This window comes from Berghia stephanieae, chromosome 3 (genome assembly GCF_034508935.2).
Source record: "Berghia stephanieae isolate SIO BIC M18660-M18661 chromosome 3, UCSD_Bste_1.3, whole genome shotgun sequence".
Lineage (NCBI taxonomy): Eukaryota > Metazoa > Mollusca > Gastropoda > Nudibranchia > Aeolidiidae > Berghia > Berghia stephanieae.
In genome coordinates, this window is record NC_088362.1 from 17213933 (window position 1) to 17228439 (window position 14507).

The window sequence follows — 14507 nt, forward strand, 5'->3', positions numbered from 1 at the left end:
TAACAGTAAAACTGAAAGTGAAAATGCAAAAGTGAAAGTAGAGGAAACAAAATCTCACGAGATGTAGACATCGGAAACGATTAATTTTCTTCCGTCTTCAATATGGCTACTGCTGAGTAACATAAACAGTGGAGATAAGGTCGATACCGATACTAGACTTCGATTGTGTAGAGATAAAAACAATATTTTTTCGATATTCTCTATGTGTAAAAAATTGTGAATTTACAAGATGCTATAAGAAAAGGGAACTTTATTTCACAAAAGAACAATACTAAATGAACATCTACATGAATTGGATCGGAAATTGCCTTTTATTTTGTATCTATGATAAGTAGAAAAAGATGCTATAAGTTCAAGGTTCTCATTGACGTCATTACACATTTTCTAATTTGATAAATTATATATCGTTAATTTCGATATTCTAAAATGTCGATTTATGAGAACTGATCATAATAATCAGACTTTGTTTTTACTTACGCCCAATATTTTGCTTGTTATGGAGTAATATGTAACTGTACAGGTATCTAGTTGGGGAAAGCATGATTGCTCATTTTGATTTATCTTGAAACATTAAAATGTCGAATGAGGAGCTTGAGAAAGCTGTTGCACAAGCGACGAGAACATGCACAACAAACCAGTCGATGATAGAGTTTACATCTGACCATCTGGAGGAGCTTCGGACACAATGTGCATCTACAGACAAAATCACACAAAAAGAAATAAAAGATGCAGAGGTATACACCTGCCTTTTTTCAACGCTACATTTAATGTCTTAACTTGTCACCATCAGCAAAAACTCTAATCAGTCATTATTATTATCATTAGCCTAGCACTACTAGAAGTAGAAGTAGAAGCAGAGTCAAGACCCAAGAGTCATCAATTTCAATTGATTGTGAAATTGAGTGAATGCGATTATAATGATTATTAGTTGATTTATGCTGGCAATAATATTCTTGTGGTACAACCAAACGCTATTTATTTGTATCAGGTCAACCCATTTCTCAGCTTGCTTTGAAATCTTTCCCGACTCTGGAGTGAGGAATTAAAATTGATTAGATAGAAACTTAGAAACCCTTGTGAAAGTGAAAGAAATGTCAGAACAGAAGTCTGAAACTGTTGTTGAGTTGTTGAAATGAATGATGTGAGATTTTAATTTCACTCACTTTTATTTACTTGCTGCTATTTTGTGTTGTTTACAACTACTTTTTTATTTGTCATGAGACCATAATTCATGTTGCATATTGGATTCTCATCAGAATAAGATGCATTGTTATATATAATTATAAGCATTATCCTTTTAATTACCCATTTTATAACAAATTTTTATGTATATGTGATTATGAGTCATTAAGAGGGTACCTTTAAAAAAAAAAAAGAATGAAAAGTTTATATGCTAGTCAACAATATTACCCAGTAGAAATGGTGAAGAAAAATGAGAAGTGGTGGTAGTTAAAGCTAATATGCCAATCAACAATAAAAAGTTCTAAAATTATGTGTAAATGGTGTGAATTTGGAGACGGTTCAATTGGTTATAAAATATGAAGCAATAATCATCTGACCAACAGGACACCTGGCAGTCTTGTAGACTTGGAAGTATGTATTAATACTCTCTATTCATTTCTTTATATATGAAATGTTTGTCACACCTGTTAGTAAACGGTTGCGAAAAGCCCACGTGACTATTGGCAAATTTTTGTCAATAGCTTCCTGGTTATTTACAAACTGTTTAAAATTTGAAAGTTGGCAGTTAGGCCAGTGTTTCCCAAGCTCTTTTATAGCCAGTCCCAATTTTTTCGTGACAAATTTGTGGCGACCCACCAAGGAAAACATTTAACATCCTGTAATAACTTGTAACAAAATAACTTTTATGATTGTCTGTCGTTACTCTGACCCCTGAGATGCCAATAATCTCATCATCACTACCAACCACAACAGCAACTACTACCACCAACCGCATCATCATCACAACCACAACTACTACAACTACAACAACCACATCATCACTACCAATACTGTAACAGCCACCACCACCATACATCATCATCACTACAAACACTACTACTACTACAACATCCACCACCTCACCACCATCACTAACACGACTACAATAACCACCACCACCACAGCATCATCACTACCATTGCTACTACAGTCATCACTACCACTACAACATCCAACGTTCCCCATTATCGCTACCACTACTACTACAACAACCACCACCATATCATCCTCATACTAATACTACAGCCGCCACCATCATCACCACTTCTATTACAACCACCACTACAACAACAACCACCACCACATCATCGTCACTACCACTACTGCTACAACAACCACAACTCCATCATCACCACCACTACTACATCATCACTACCAAACACAACAGCAACCACCACCACCACATCATCATCACCACCACCACCACTACTACAACCACCATAATCACATCATCATCACTACCAATACTATAACCACCACCACCACCATCATCATCACTACAAACACTTCTACTACTACTACAACACACCATCATCACTCACTCGACTACAACAACCACCACCACCACATCATAATTACTACCACCACTACAACTACAACCACAACTCCATCATCACCACCATACACCAACCACCACCACAACAGCAACCACCACCACCACCACATCATCACTACCACTACTACAACAAGCACAACCACATCATCACCACCACTACTTCTACCACTACAACCACCACCACCACCACATCATCACTACCCAGTACAATAGTAACCACCACCTCCACACCATCACTCCCACCACTACTACAACTACCACCACATCATCATCACTACCACAACTATTACAACCACCATCGTCACATCATATCACTACCGCTACTACTACAACCACCACGACATCATCATTGCTACCGCTACTACTACAACCAGCACCACCACCATCATCATCACTACAAACACTACTACTACTACTACAACACACCATCATCACAAACTCGACTTCAACAACCACCACCACCACCACATTATAATTACTACCACCACTACAACTACAACCACAACTCCATCATCACCACTATACACCAACCACCACCACCACCACATCATCACTACCACTACTACAACAAGCACAACCACATCATCACCACCACTACTTCTACCACTACAACCACCACCACCACCACCACATCATCACTACCCACTACAATAGTAACCACCACCTCCACACCATCACTCCCACCACTACTACAACTACCACCACATCATCATCACTACCACAACTATTACAACCACCATCGTCACATCATATCACTACCGCTACTACTACAACCACCACGACATCATCATTGCTACCGCTACTACTACAACCAGCACCACCACATCATCATTACTACCACTATTACAACCACCACCACATGATCATCACTACCACTACTACTACAACCACCATCACCACATCATCACTACCACTACTATTACAACAACCACCACCACCACATCATTACTACCACTACAACAGCAACCGCCACCACCGTCACATATTAGCCAACAAGAGTGCTGAAATTGCAGGATTTTTAACTGCTATCAGTATCAGCTATCAGTATCAGTACCAAAAACGAAATTGAAATCTTTCAATGATAAATCATTTGCTAAATCTGGCCCAACTGTTTGAAATTCACTTCCTGCATCTGTATTCTTAAGCAGTGCTGTGGTTGTCATGAAACGTCTGAAGTCATGTCTTTTCTCAAAGTACAATTAAAGTTAATTGTCCTAGTTTAATATCACTGTGTTGCATAGCATTTTTATTTTTTTACTCATGTACCTGCCTATTCCACAGCGCATCTTTGCTGCATCTGTGCACTTGCACAAGCAAGGGTGCGCTTGAGGGTGTAAAGTGTATAATAATAATGGAAAGTATGCATGTGATGTAAAGCACTTAGAGGTTTCGACAGGAGCCGCTATACATCTATGGAGGATAAAAATATTTTTCATCATGATTCCAATCTTTTGACATATAGAAGAAGACTAATAAATACATTTCAATGCTTGTTCTATCAACATTTCATATGTTGAACATTTAATATGACTTAACCAAGGATTAATAGCTGGTTGATTAATTGATTGACTGATTGATTGTTTGAACTTTAAAGACAATGTTGATAATATTTAATGTCAAATCACAACAACTGTAACAAATTAAAAACCATTTGAATTTGTCTATGAGTATGAGGGTATTGTGTGCATGTTCACACGAGAGAGAGAGAGAGAGAGAGAGAGAGAGAGAGAGAGAGAGAGAGAGAGAGAGAGAGAGCGAGATGAGGAATCTCTGTATGATGTATTTCATCTATGCATATCTTATCAGTATCATGTAATTTATAGCAATTGTTATTAAATGACACATTGCTATATTTATGGACAATAAAGATCTATTTTTATTTTTATTCAATATGTTATAATCTCCTCCCCACGTATGTTTTACATGGTCAAATAACTCCTATACTTATAGTCATCGATCACTCTTTTATTATGGCAATTGGGGTCTACTGAGCTGATTGTATCTATTATATCTAGTACATAACGAAGAGATACACAGCGAATAGCACTGGGGTTTTTTTGGCACTATTAGAGTTGGTGATTTTTTCTATATTAAATAATTAATGTCTTTTCTCATTAAAGCAATCAGTTTGCAACAAATTCACATAATCATCGAGCAGTTTGTGGCAAAATGTATGTGATTGGCTGACATTCTGCTTGTTTTTTTTTTTTTGTTTTTTTTTTCATTGAACCTTTCTCGTGTACAGTTTGTGATGAAAAGATAAAACGATAACATCAATTTTTTATTTAACAGAGCAAGCTCATCCGAATGGTGGGAAATCAGATTGTTATAAAGGAGAAGTTAAACATAGAAAACATGCCAGAAGCTCTGAAAGAGTTTCCAAAGTTGGAGTTGTGGCTGCGAATAGCTGGCATACATGAGAATGCTATAAAGGTATTTTGTTTGAAAAACTGTTATAGGTTCATACCAAAATACTTCCAATAAAAATCTTTTCAATGGCTATATTGGCATCTGATAGTAAATTGTCAGATTAAAAATATATATTTTGTTAGAGTATGGATAGATTGCAGGTGATCCTTTTATGATCTGTTCCATCCAATAAAGATGAAATTTTTTCAACAATGAAATACAAAGCTTTCAAGCTTGAAGCTAAAAGTGCCTAAAGAGAGCCAGTCAAAATGTAACAAATTATCATACAAAAAAACACAACCTGACCTTTGCCTTGTGGCGTCCATATTTCATTGTCTGCTGAGACATAATGTTTTTTTGTAATGTTCCGCTTTATTCTTGATATTTTGGTTACATTTCAAACTTGAATATAAGTATGAGTCACAACTAGGTTTTTTTCAAAGGTTTTGCTTGCAATAGACGTGATGAAGGATATAATCTGGGACCATTCTTATGCAACACATTTAAAATAGAAACAAATTGATAAAAAGTAAACAAGTTATGTAATCAAACTTCATGAACTATTGACATTCTGTTATTGTATATAAATATTTGCATTTTCAAAAATTGACTAACGTTTGTTCTATTTTATTGATCAACTTTAATATTTGTTTTCCTATGAGAAACTATTGATGTTATTAAAGTAGTAAGTAATATTGTTCATAGTCTCAATTACTTGTTTTTGATAACCTTTCTTGACACCTGGCCCTCGATAGATCATTTGGCTCATATGATTTTAAATCAATTTAGATCTAACCATAAAGTCAATTTTTGTTGGGCAGGCAGAAACATCATAAAGTATGTGTGGAAGGGATATTTTTTTACAACACTTTTAAAAATGAATAGTATTTGATAATGTTCTTTATGTGTTTTTTTTTCAGGAAATCCTGAGTGAAGGTTTGTCCTTTTCTGACCTGATGTACATGGGTAAAGAGAATCTGACCAACTTGTTACAGAAATTCAATTGTTCCACCATTGAAGTGAAGACTTTGTTAACAGCATTCAAGAACCTTAAAGAATGTACAGGTGCTGTTTTGTGTCGTGATGTTTTATCAGCCCTTGTGTCAATTGTTTAATTTTGTGATAGTTGACATTTATTTGATAAGCAAAGCTTTATATATTACTGTTTATTTAAAAGTTCTGTCATCATCCTGCTCATTACAATTACAATATCTAAAGGAATTTCACTAAAAGTTTTTTTTGTTTTGTTTTTTTAAATCTCGATTGTGAAATAACATACTACATTGTATTTTTCATTTAACAGAGAAACAATTAATCGGAGAGAGCACTTCAGAGTCTGACTGGCATTTTACAGATCTGGCATGCCTTCAAGCTGCAGCTGTTGCTGCCACTGCAGCTACCCGATCTGCCACCAACAGCCCAGCATTTGGAAATTCTCCCAAACACCATCAAATCCCTCCCCGGGGCAATCCTCCTTCCTCTTCTTCATTGGTTTCATCAGTTGGTGGGACTGGTAACTCAAATGTTCCTAATAAGCCAGTAGAGGCTGCTCCTCCTCAGAGCACTCCTTCATCTCCAATCCCCTCCCCTCATTTTGCAAATGGTTCGCCTCCTCCAAGGTGAGAAATTTGTCGGGCTTATCATATTTATACATATTTTGAGTATGTTTTTTGAGTTGTTTTTGTTTTTTTCAGGATTCATTGTGATTAAAACTTTACTTTGAGACAATTAGAGAGGAAAAGAAAAATATTCATTTCATTTAAAGTATGGAAATGATATTCATGATATTTTATTTCCCCTCTTATTGGTAAATTCATATCAGGAGCGTCTTAAATTGTGTTTACGAATTGTTAGACAAGTTTTTATGCATGATATAGTATCCCATCAGAGCTTTAAGGTCTATAAAACGAGAGTCTATATCAAGTTCTGTAGTGTTGAAACAGTGACAAATGCTTGCTGACAAACTTTAAGAGTTCTAGACACCTGTTGCATGGATAGCCAGGTCAGAAAAAGACCAAACTCTACCCAGTTTCAAAACCAGTCCATTTTTTACCTTCAAAGTTATTTATTTTTCTCTTCTATCTTTTTTTTTTTTGTCCACAATAGATCCAAGTCTGTGAGTACACCTGTGGTCAAATATCCCATTCCAACACCCAAGAAGAATTATCTGCACCCAGACCTCACATCCATTACAAAGAGTAAAAGTCATGAGTCTCAACTGGCCAACAAAGTTGTTGACATTGACCCTGTCAAGTAAGAAATATTGTTATCCCCTTTAATAATAGTAATGATTGTTTAAAAAAATAATTGATTAAAATGAACTTGTTTGTTTAAGAATACTCTGTAGTATGATATTTTATGTAATTTGGGTTTTTGAAACAGCGTGTTCTAAAGTAGTGCATCATTTTATTTTATTTTTTCTATCAAAATAATTGTGGATTTGTTGTCTCTTGGTATGACACTCACCTTCCGACCTGTAGGTTTTCCAGGCAGAGCAAAGTTGAGTCCTTGGAAAAGGCTTTTTACTCACATTCTCTCACCCAACCCAGGTATAAAATGAGTTTCTGGCTGGTGACTGCGGTGTCTGTCCAAAAAAAAATGTATTAGCACCTTATAGGCCTGATGTATTGCCAAACATGTTAAGTGTTGCTGTTGGCTTGGGACCCATTGTAAAACGCTTAGATCACATTAAGTGAATATTGCACTATATAGAATCTCAAGTTTTTGTGTTATTTTTTTATTTTTGTTTTGGTAACATTCCTTGACTGTCGTCATCACAAGAAGGAAGAGCCACCAACATTACCTGCTTGATATACCAAATTCAAGCAGTGAATCACATATTTCTTTCTTTTTTCTTTTTTTTTTTTTTTCTTCCCTACCTTTGAAAATGGTATGACAGTTCCCATTTATATTTTGTAAAATTTATTACACCAATTTATATATTGAAATATTCTGCTACTAACAGAAGCAAGAAAAAGCCTCAAAATATTAAACTGAGTGGAAGCCATGAACATCTATTCCGTCGTCGACTTTCAACTGATGGTTCAGAGGCCGGCAGTCGCTGTCCATCAGGTCACACCTCCCCTGTGATTTCCTCTCCCATCCGTTCCCCTCCCTATAAGCCTGACAATTTCCTGACTGATGATCACATCAAGTATTCCAGTAAGCATCTTGACCATAAAGAAAGAAAGAAAGGAAATACCAATACTCATTTTAGAAACGATATCCAGTTAAAATAAATGCCACTTCGATAAACCTGGAGTTATAATTGTTTTAAAAAAGTTCTTTTTTTGTTTCTATTTGAAGTGTAAAAGAAGGAAAAAAAGAATCTATCTGAAACCAGAAATGGATGTATATAATTATTCTTTTTTTTCTTTTTAATTTGAAAAAAAAACACACAACACAAAAACAAAAAACAGTTTTAATTAGTCGTCTATTTTGTAAAAAGCTTCGGTTTCTGATATTGACTTGTGAATAATGCCGAGTAGAGGTTATTGGTAAGTGATAAATTAAGCCTTTCTTTTTTTCTTTGATTTGAACTAATTCCATGCTTCCAAACTAGTTAGTGCATCAGGGTGGTATTGATGGGAGAAAAAAAAAAAAAAAACGTTAAAAAATTAACAATTGAATTGACTCCTGCATGACAGTTTTCTATCCTTTCACTTGTGTGATGTACATATAAACAATAGTGTAATCTGTATTAATGATTATTGCCTTTAATATCAGCACTTGTTAAATAAACTTCAATTTTTCCTTTTTTTTTTTTTTTTTTTTAAATTTCAAATTCAACTGACATCTGCCCATGTCAGTCATGTTGCTTTCATTTTATTTCCTGTTCACGAAAAAAAACAAAACTATTTGAGCAAGGCGAAAGCTTGATCGTGTTTATTGTTATATAATGAAAGCTCTAGAAATTCTTCATTGCCCGTTTCCTTTTCCATAAATTAAAAAATAAAGTGAATTCCTTTGCAGTGTTTTTGTTGTTCCAACTAACTTTTACAACTTTTCTGTGGAATTATACCCTTGCAATGACATTTTACATATATAGAAGGAACAAAATTGATGTCACTCAGCTCTTTGTTATTGTTTTTAGCCAGCCATTTTATGAGTAGTTCTCATTAAATTGTATTAATCAGACTATAAACAATTAAGGTTACACATAATTTTGTGTGTTGGTATGTTACGTCCGGCTGGTGGTTTTTATGAGTTTTTTAATTAAATGCACAGCAGCAATATATGTACTTAAACTAAAGGTTTGTCAAAACAAAGCTTTTATCTTCAAAATTTGATTAATTGTATTGTTCATATTTTCTTAAATTTGTTTGTAAGACTTAAATTGTGATGTCTCTTTTTTCTGATTTGTGAAAGGGGGGGGGGGGGGTCTGTCTCAGGAGTAACATTGTAAGTGGACAATTCATAGGTTGGAGGGACCGTGTATGTGTGTGTGTGTGTGTAAGAGTGAGAGAGAAAGGGAAAGGTTCTTGTCACCATTTACAATTGACATGCTAATATATTATCTTTAACAGATACCCTAACAGTCCCCAAGTCTCCCAAGACTCCCTCCAAGCTCAGCCAGAGTAAAATTTCACATAGGTAATATGATCTCTTTCTTTTTTCTCTATATAGTTTTTAGACAGGAAAATTGTAGAATAATCCATTTAAGTAATCGAAAGCATGCTAGCGTAAATACAAATATAAATACAGATCTTGTCATTAATAGTGTAGAGATATAAGATTTGAGGAGCATTAGCAGATTCAAACTTTGCTCTCATTTTAATTCACTTGAATACATGTCCAAGATTTGGAAATTAAAAAAAAAAAATGTTAAATGCTAGTGTAACACTTTAGCCCTCATACCATTCGGTGTATAAAGAATAATAGTTAATCTGACCTACTCGTGGCCCAAACTACACTCTCTGCCATTCTGAACTGAAAAATATTTTTAAAAAATTTTTCTTACTTTTGCCATTATCACAAGTGTAATTTTTTTCAAAATGAGATTTCAGATATAGTATAAGCCAGAAACGACGTTTGTCTTATAAATGTCCTCTTCACTTTTTGAACTGCAGTAAAAGAGTAATAATTCTAACATTGCAGGTAGAAGAGTCATCTTTTGGTCACCTTTTAGCGATAGGAAGGGTAGAGTGTGAGCTTTGGTTTGAAAAAAAATCATAACTAAGTTTTGATTTAATCCTTTTGGTGTTACCATTCTTACACCATCTGATTGATTCTGCTGGTTTTTTTAAGAGCTTAAATTCAGATCAATCATGTTGATGCATTATTTATACAAAATGGAGGTGGCAATTTATAAAATAGAAGATACATGCAGGTCAATCACTTAATGATGTGTCTGCTATATTTCATCAATATTTAAGGTGCTGTATTAAAAGTTCTATTGTCAGTTTGCGTATTCGGTTGAGTTCAGAGCCAGTGTCAGATTCTCAAAGCACAGCTTTTAAAATCTTAACACTAAACTTTGGTGATAAAAATCATCGTCACTTTTTGAACCATATTCATTTTAAGAAAGTAAGATGTCATTTTTTTAAAAATTAATTGTTTACCCCTTTAGAAAACGTCAGAGCAATGATTGTGTCTTTTTCAAAGAAGTGGGCTTGAATTATATCAAATAAAGAAATTAAAGAGCAGTCACTGGTACAAGATAAAGAACTGAATAAGTGTGTATTAAAGGTGCCAGACAAAGCGAGAAAGAAAAATCGTAATGGTAGCACGTCTGACTGATAATCAGAAGATCTGAGGTTCGATCCCCAGTCGAGGTCGACTGATTTTTTTTGGGAAGGTTTTTTTCTTTTATTTTTCTTTCTTGCTTTGTCTGGCATCTTTCATACACACTAGTTCTGTTCTTTATTTGGGATTGAATTAGTTTAGCACACTTCAGAAAACTTGGATTTGTTTTTATATTTTGTGGGTTTGATTAAAAACAATTTTTTTAAAAATTCCTTTTTTTTCTAAAAAGAAATTTGTATCTGAAATATCACAGTTTTGATATTAAGTAAACTGGTTTATGCACTTTTTTGTCACAAGTTGCTGGAACATACAAGTTGCTAATATATTCCATGTATATCTTCTATTTTTCGGGATTGCTGATTTTTTGGTAAAAATACAGATTTCCATTAATTTCAAAATCTACTTAAAATTTATTTGCCTATAAAAAATGACAAAATTCAAATTTAGCCAAGAAAGAATTTTTCTCTCTCTTTCTTCAGCGTTTCGGCATGCTTTATATGCCTGTTTTATGGAAGAGATAGATTTGCAACGATTACATTGTTTCAGCGTAATCTTTTTCATATGATATAACACATGAGCATTTGGTTGTAAATCTGTTGGTGTATCAATCATATATCACAGCAGAAGTACGATTAAAACGTTTTTACCCGAATCAGTAATCCTGATTGTAGAACTTTTTATTCTCAGCTGATGAAGAATTTGCCTCAAATTGACCCTCTTTGCGAACAAAATGACCTGTCAGACTTTGTTCTTTAAATAATTGCAGACTTCTTATCATTTTGTATTCAATTAACTCCTTTATCATCATTATTATTATCATATTTTGTTATTATTATTATTATTATTATTATTATTATTATTATTATGTAAATTAGACCCTCGAGACATTTGCAGGAAATTGAATTTAAAGTCAAAGAGATCAGAATTACATAATTTAAGAGGTTTACAGTCATCAGATTGCAAATAAATCATCCTCTTTTTATTCATATTTCATGATATTGACTTAAAAGTCAATTTGCGGCATCTGATCTACTCCAACGTAATATCGAATTGAGATGATGATGGGTTGCATATTCCATCATTTTGTTAGAAGTCTGCACTTTGCAATGTATCTGATACATAAAAATTTTACTGATGTCACCTTTTTCTTTCACTTAGCATGAAATTCAATTGGTTGCCATTTAGACGTGTTACCTTTATATTTTTTAGCTGGTTTAATCTCCTTGAATGAACAGTCTTTATAACCGAAAATAAATCTTTTTTTTCATGTATGATGAAAGATCATGATATATTCATTTTGAAAGAGAGTATTAGAAGATTACTTTATTGAACCATATTCTTCATGGTTCTTTTAAAAAAATATTATTACTTATTCACCTGTTCTTATTTCCACATCACCACAAGGTATGCAAACACTTTTAAGATCACCACCTGTGACTTCTGCCATAAGCAGATGATTCTGGGCTACAAATGTAAAGATTGCAAGTAAGAAGACGACTACATCTACTACTCGTGTCATTTTGTTATCACTCCCAGAACCATTGCATCCCCCCCCCCCCCCACCTATCTAGTAACAGGGGAGGCCTGTGCCACTACTAAGTGCTTGTTCCTGCTACATTGAGCATACCATAGCTATAACCATTATGATATACTCGACATACTTGTATCGTCGATTTTACCTCCTTATTAGGGCAGGGGTGGGTCATCATCCAGCATGTTTTCTCTGTAAATTGGTTCTGATTTATGTGTGTATATATATATATATATATGAAGCATAAAAAAAAAAATGAGAACTGAAAAGTGTTCTCATCCAAATGGTACATTGGAGGAAATTTCTACATATAAACATAATATTTTTGGAACATCTGTCAAGATTTTTGTTATTTTTCCATCCATGCCTTCTAATTCATAACATTTGAGATTTATTCAAATATATTATATGGAGAAGCCTAGATGATGTCAAACCTCATGCCCTTTGCATCATATGTTGCTGTTATTTGCTGTCCTCATACTCCAGCCTTCATCCATATGACCCAAGAAACGTAATAGCACTCGTCTTCCCCATTTTGTCACTGTATTTGTATTATATATTCCCTACCTTTGCGAATCGAAATACATATATATATATATGTATATATACTTCCCTTTTGTGTATCAAATACTCATTTAAACTTTTGTAATCTTTCCGCATATTTGCAATCCAAGTCCAGAATTTTTTAGGAGATTACAGATGCTGTTTAGAAACAAAAGAGAGATAATAATGATAATAAGATAATAACAATGATAATTGCAATAATAATAATAAAATAATAATGATAATAATAATAGTTGATAACAATTTAACTAATTATCCTTCTTTTCACAACCACAAAAATTATTTAAAATAGTGTTCAAAGTTCAAATCTAAACATTAAACAAACCTCTTTGCAAATATTTCTGTAGTTTAAACAACAGATTTTGTTGCTTTTTTTTTTGTCGGGTGCAGATCAGTATTGGCTATTATTTCTTTCCTGAAATGATTACAGCATGAGTTTCTAATATGGTTAGATCGGCTCTTTTTTGTGAGGGTTAAAATTTATGATAATCTTTAGGATTTCATTGCGAAAACTCATATAAATTTGTGATATTGTGATGAAAGTTGGGGGGGGGGGTCAAGTCTTGGAATGAGTAAAAGCTTTTTTTTTTATCCAATGGGAACTGAATAAAAGTACCAAAAAGAAATACATTTATAAGCATCTGTATCTTTTTTGTATCAGTTGCGACTTGTAAATGAAAAGTGGCATAGCACTAGATGTATTTTGTTTTCCTGCTAAAGATTCCACAAATTGAATGTTCTCATCGGTATGTGTTTTGTACTACCAAATCAATTTACATTAAAAACATAGCATACTAAAGGCATAACTTTGCATGCACTGGAGACCATTAACAATTGCATGTGATCATATAATATAATTAATGGTGAGAAAACAGTAGACAAATTCAGCCAATCTCCTGCAGTTTCCTAGAAGTTACACATTTCCAGAATTGAAAAGATTACCATTGATGAAATAAACAATTTCATTGGTGTTATGATATGCTCTTTAACTTGAAAGAAAAAAGGTAAACTCAAAATGCGACGTTAAAATTCAATATTATCATGCTCTGCAGAAATCAGACTTGCAGATTAAATTTTCAATATATGTTGGAAGGACAAACATATATATCCTTTTGTCAGACCTTTTAAGTGACAAAGAAAAGAACCGTTTCAGTGACAAAGAAAAGAACATTTCATTCACTAAAATTATCAATTTAAACATTCAATATTGAGCAAAACAACTTGTTCAGTTGGATAGTATCCAAAACATTTCAAAATAAAATCAAACTGAGACTTGGTAGAGTTAATTTATAATCAACATTTCAGAGACAGATCATGAGATGGAGGTGCATTTCCTTTATTTATTTTTAAAAATTTATTTCTTACTCCTCTTTTATATCTTTCAAGTAATGCTATTTTTTTCTTCATCCGAAGTAGTTGAGAGGAAACCACACCTGTGCGTCAGTTTGAGAAATTGCCATTGCTATTATTTTGTTGCGCTAATCCTTTTGAAAATCAGTCATGGGAAAGCTGTGATCAAACATTATTTTTATGGTGCTTTACCACAAATCTACTCGTGTTCATGATTCTTATTTTCACTGTCGGCTCTTTTTACAATTTTTCTTTTCAATTTCCAAAAATTTTCAATATTACCACTCCACTTTTGAGAAGTTGAAATTCTCTCTCTGTTGGATTTTGTTCGAATATTAATTCATAGACTGA

At 33.7% G+C, this 14507-nt stretch overlaps 1 protein-coding gene across 2 annotated transcripts in view; it reads left to right on the forward strand.

Moving 5' to 3' along the window:
* Positions 1-93: 93 nt before the first annotated feature.
* The window catches only part of LOC144967249 (kinase suppressor of Ras 2-like), a 31017-nt gene continuing 16603 nt past the window's right edge, over positions 94-14507 (forward strand). The window contains exons 1-8 of one of the 2 annotated variants that reach the window (XM_078904227.1): positions 94-734; positions 4850-4990; positions 5887-6031; positions 6270-6585; positions 7073-7219; positions 7932-8128; positions 9493-9559; positions 12116-12196. In XM_078904227.1, the coding sequence (XP_078760353.1) occupies positions 576-734; positions 4850-4990; positions 5887-6031; positions 6270-6585; positions 7073-7219; positions 7932-8128; positions 9493-9559; positions 12116-12196 (1253 nt within the window). In that variant the 5' untranslated portion in view covers positions 94-575. The remainder of the gene's footprint in view (positions 735-4849; positions 4991-5886; positions 6032-6269; positions 6586-7072; positions 7220-7931; positions 8129-9492; positions 9560-12115; positions 12197-14507) is intronic. The other variant, XM_078904226.1, reaches the window with a different exon arrangement.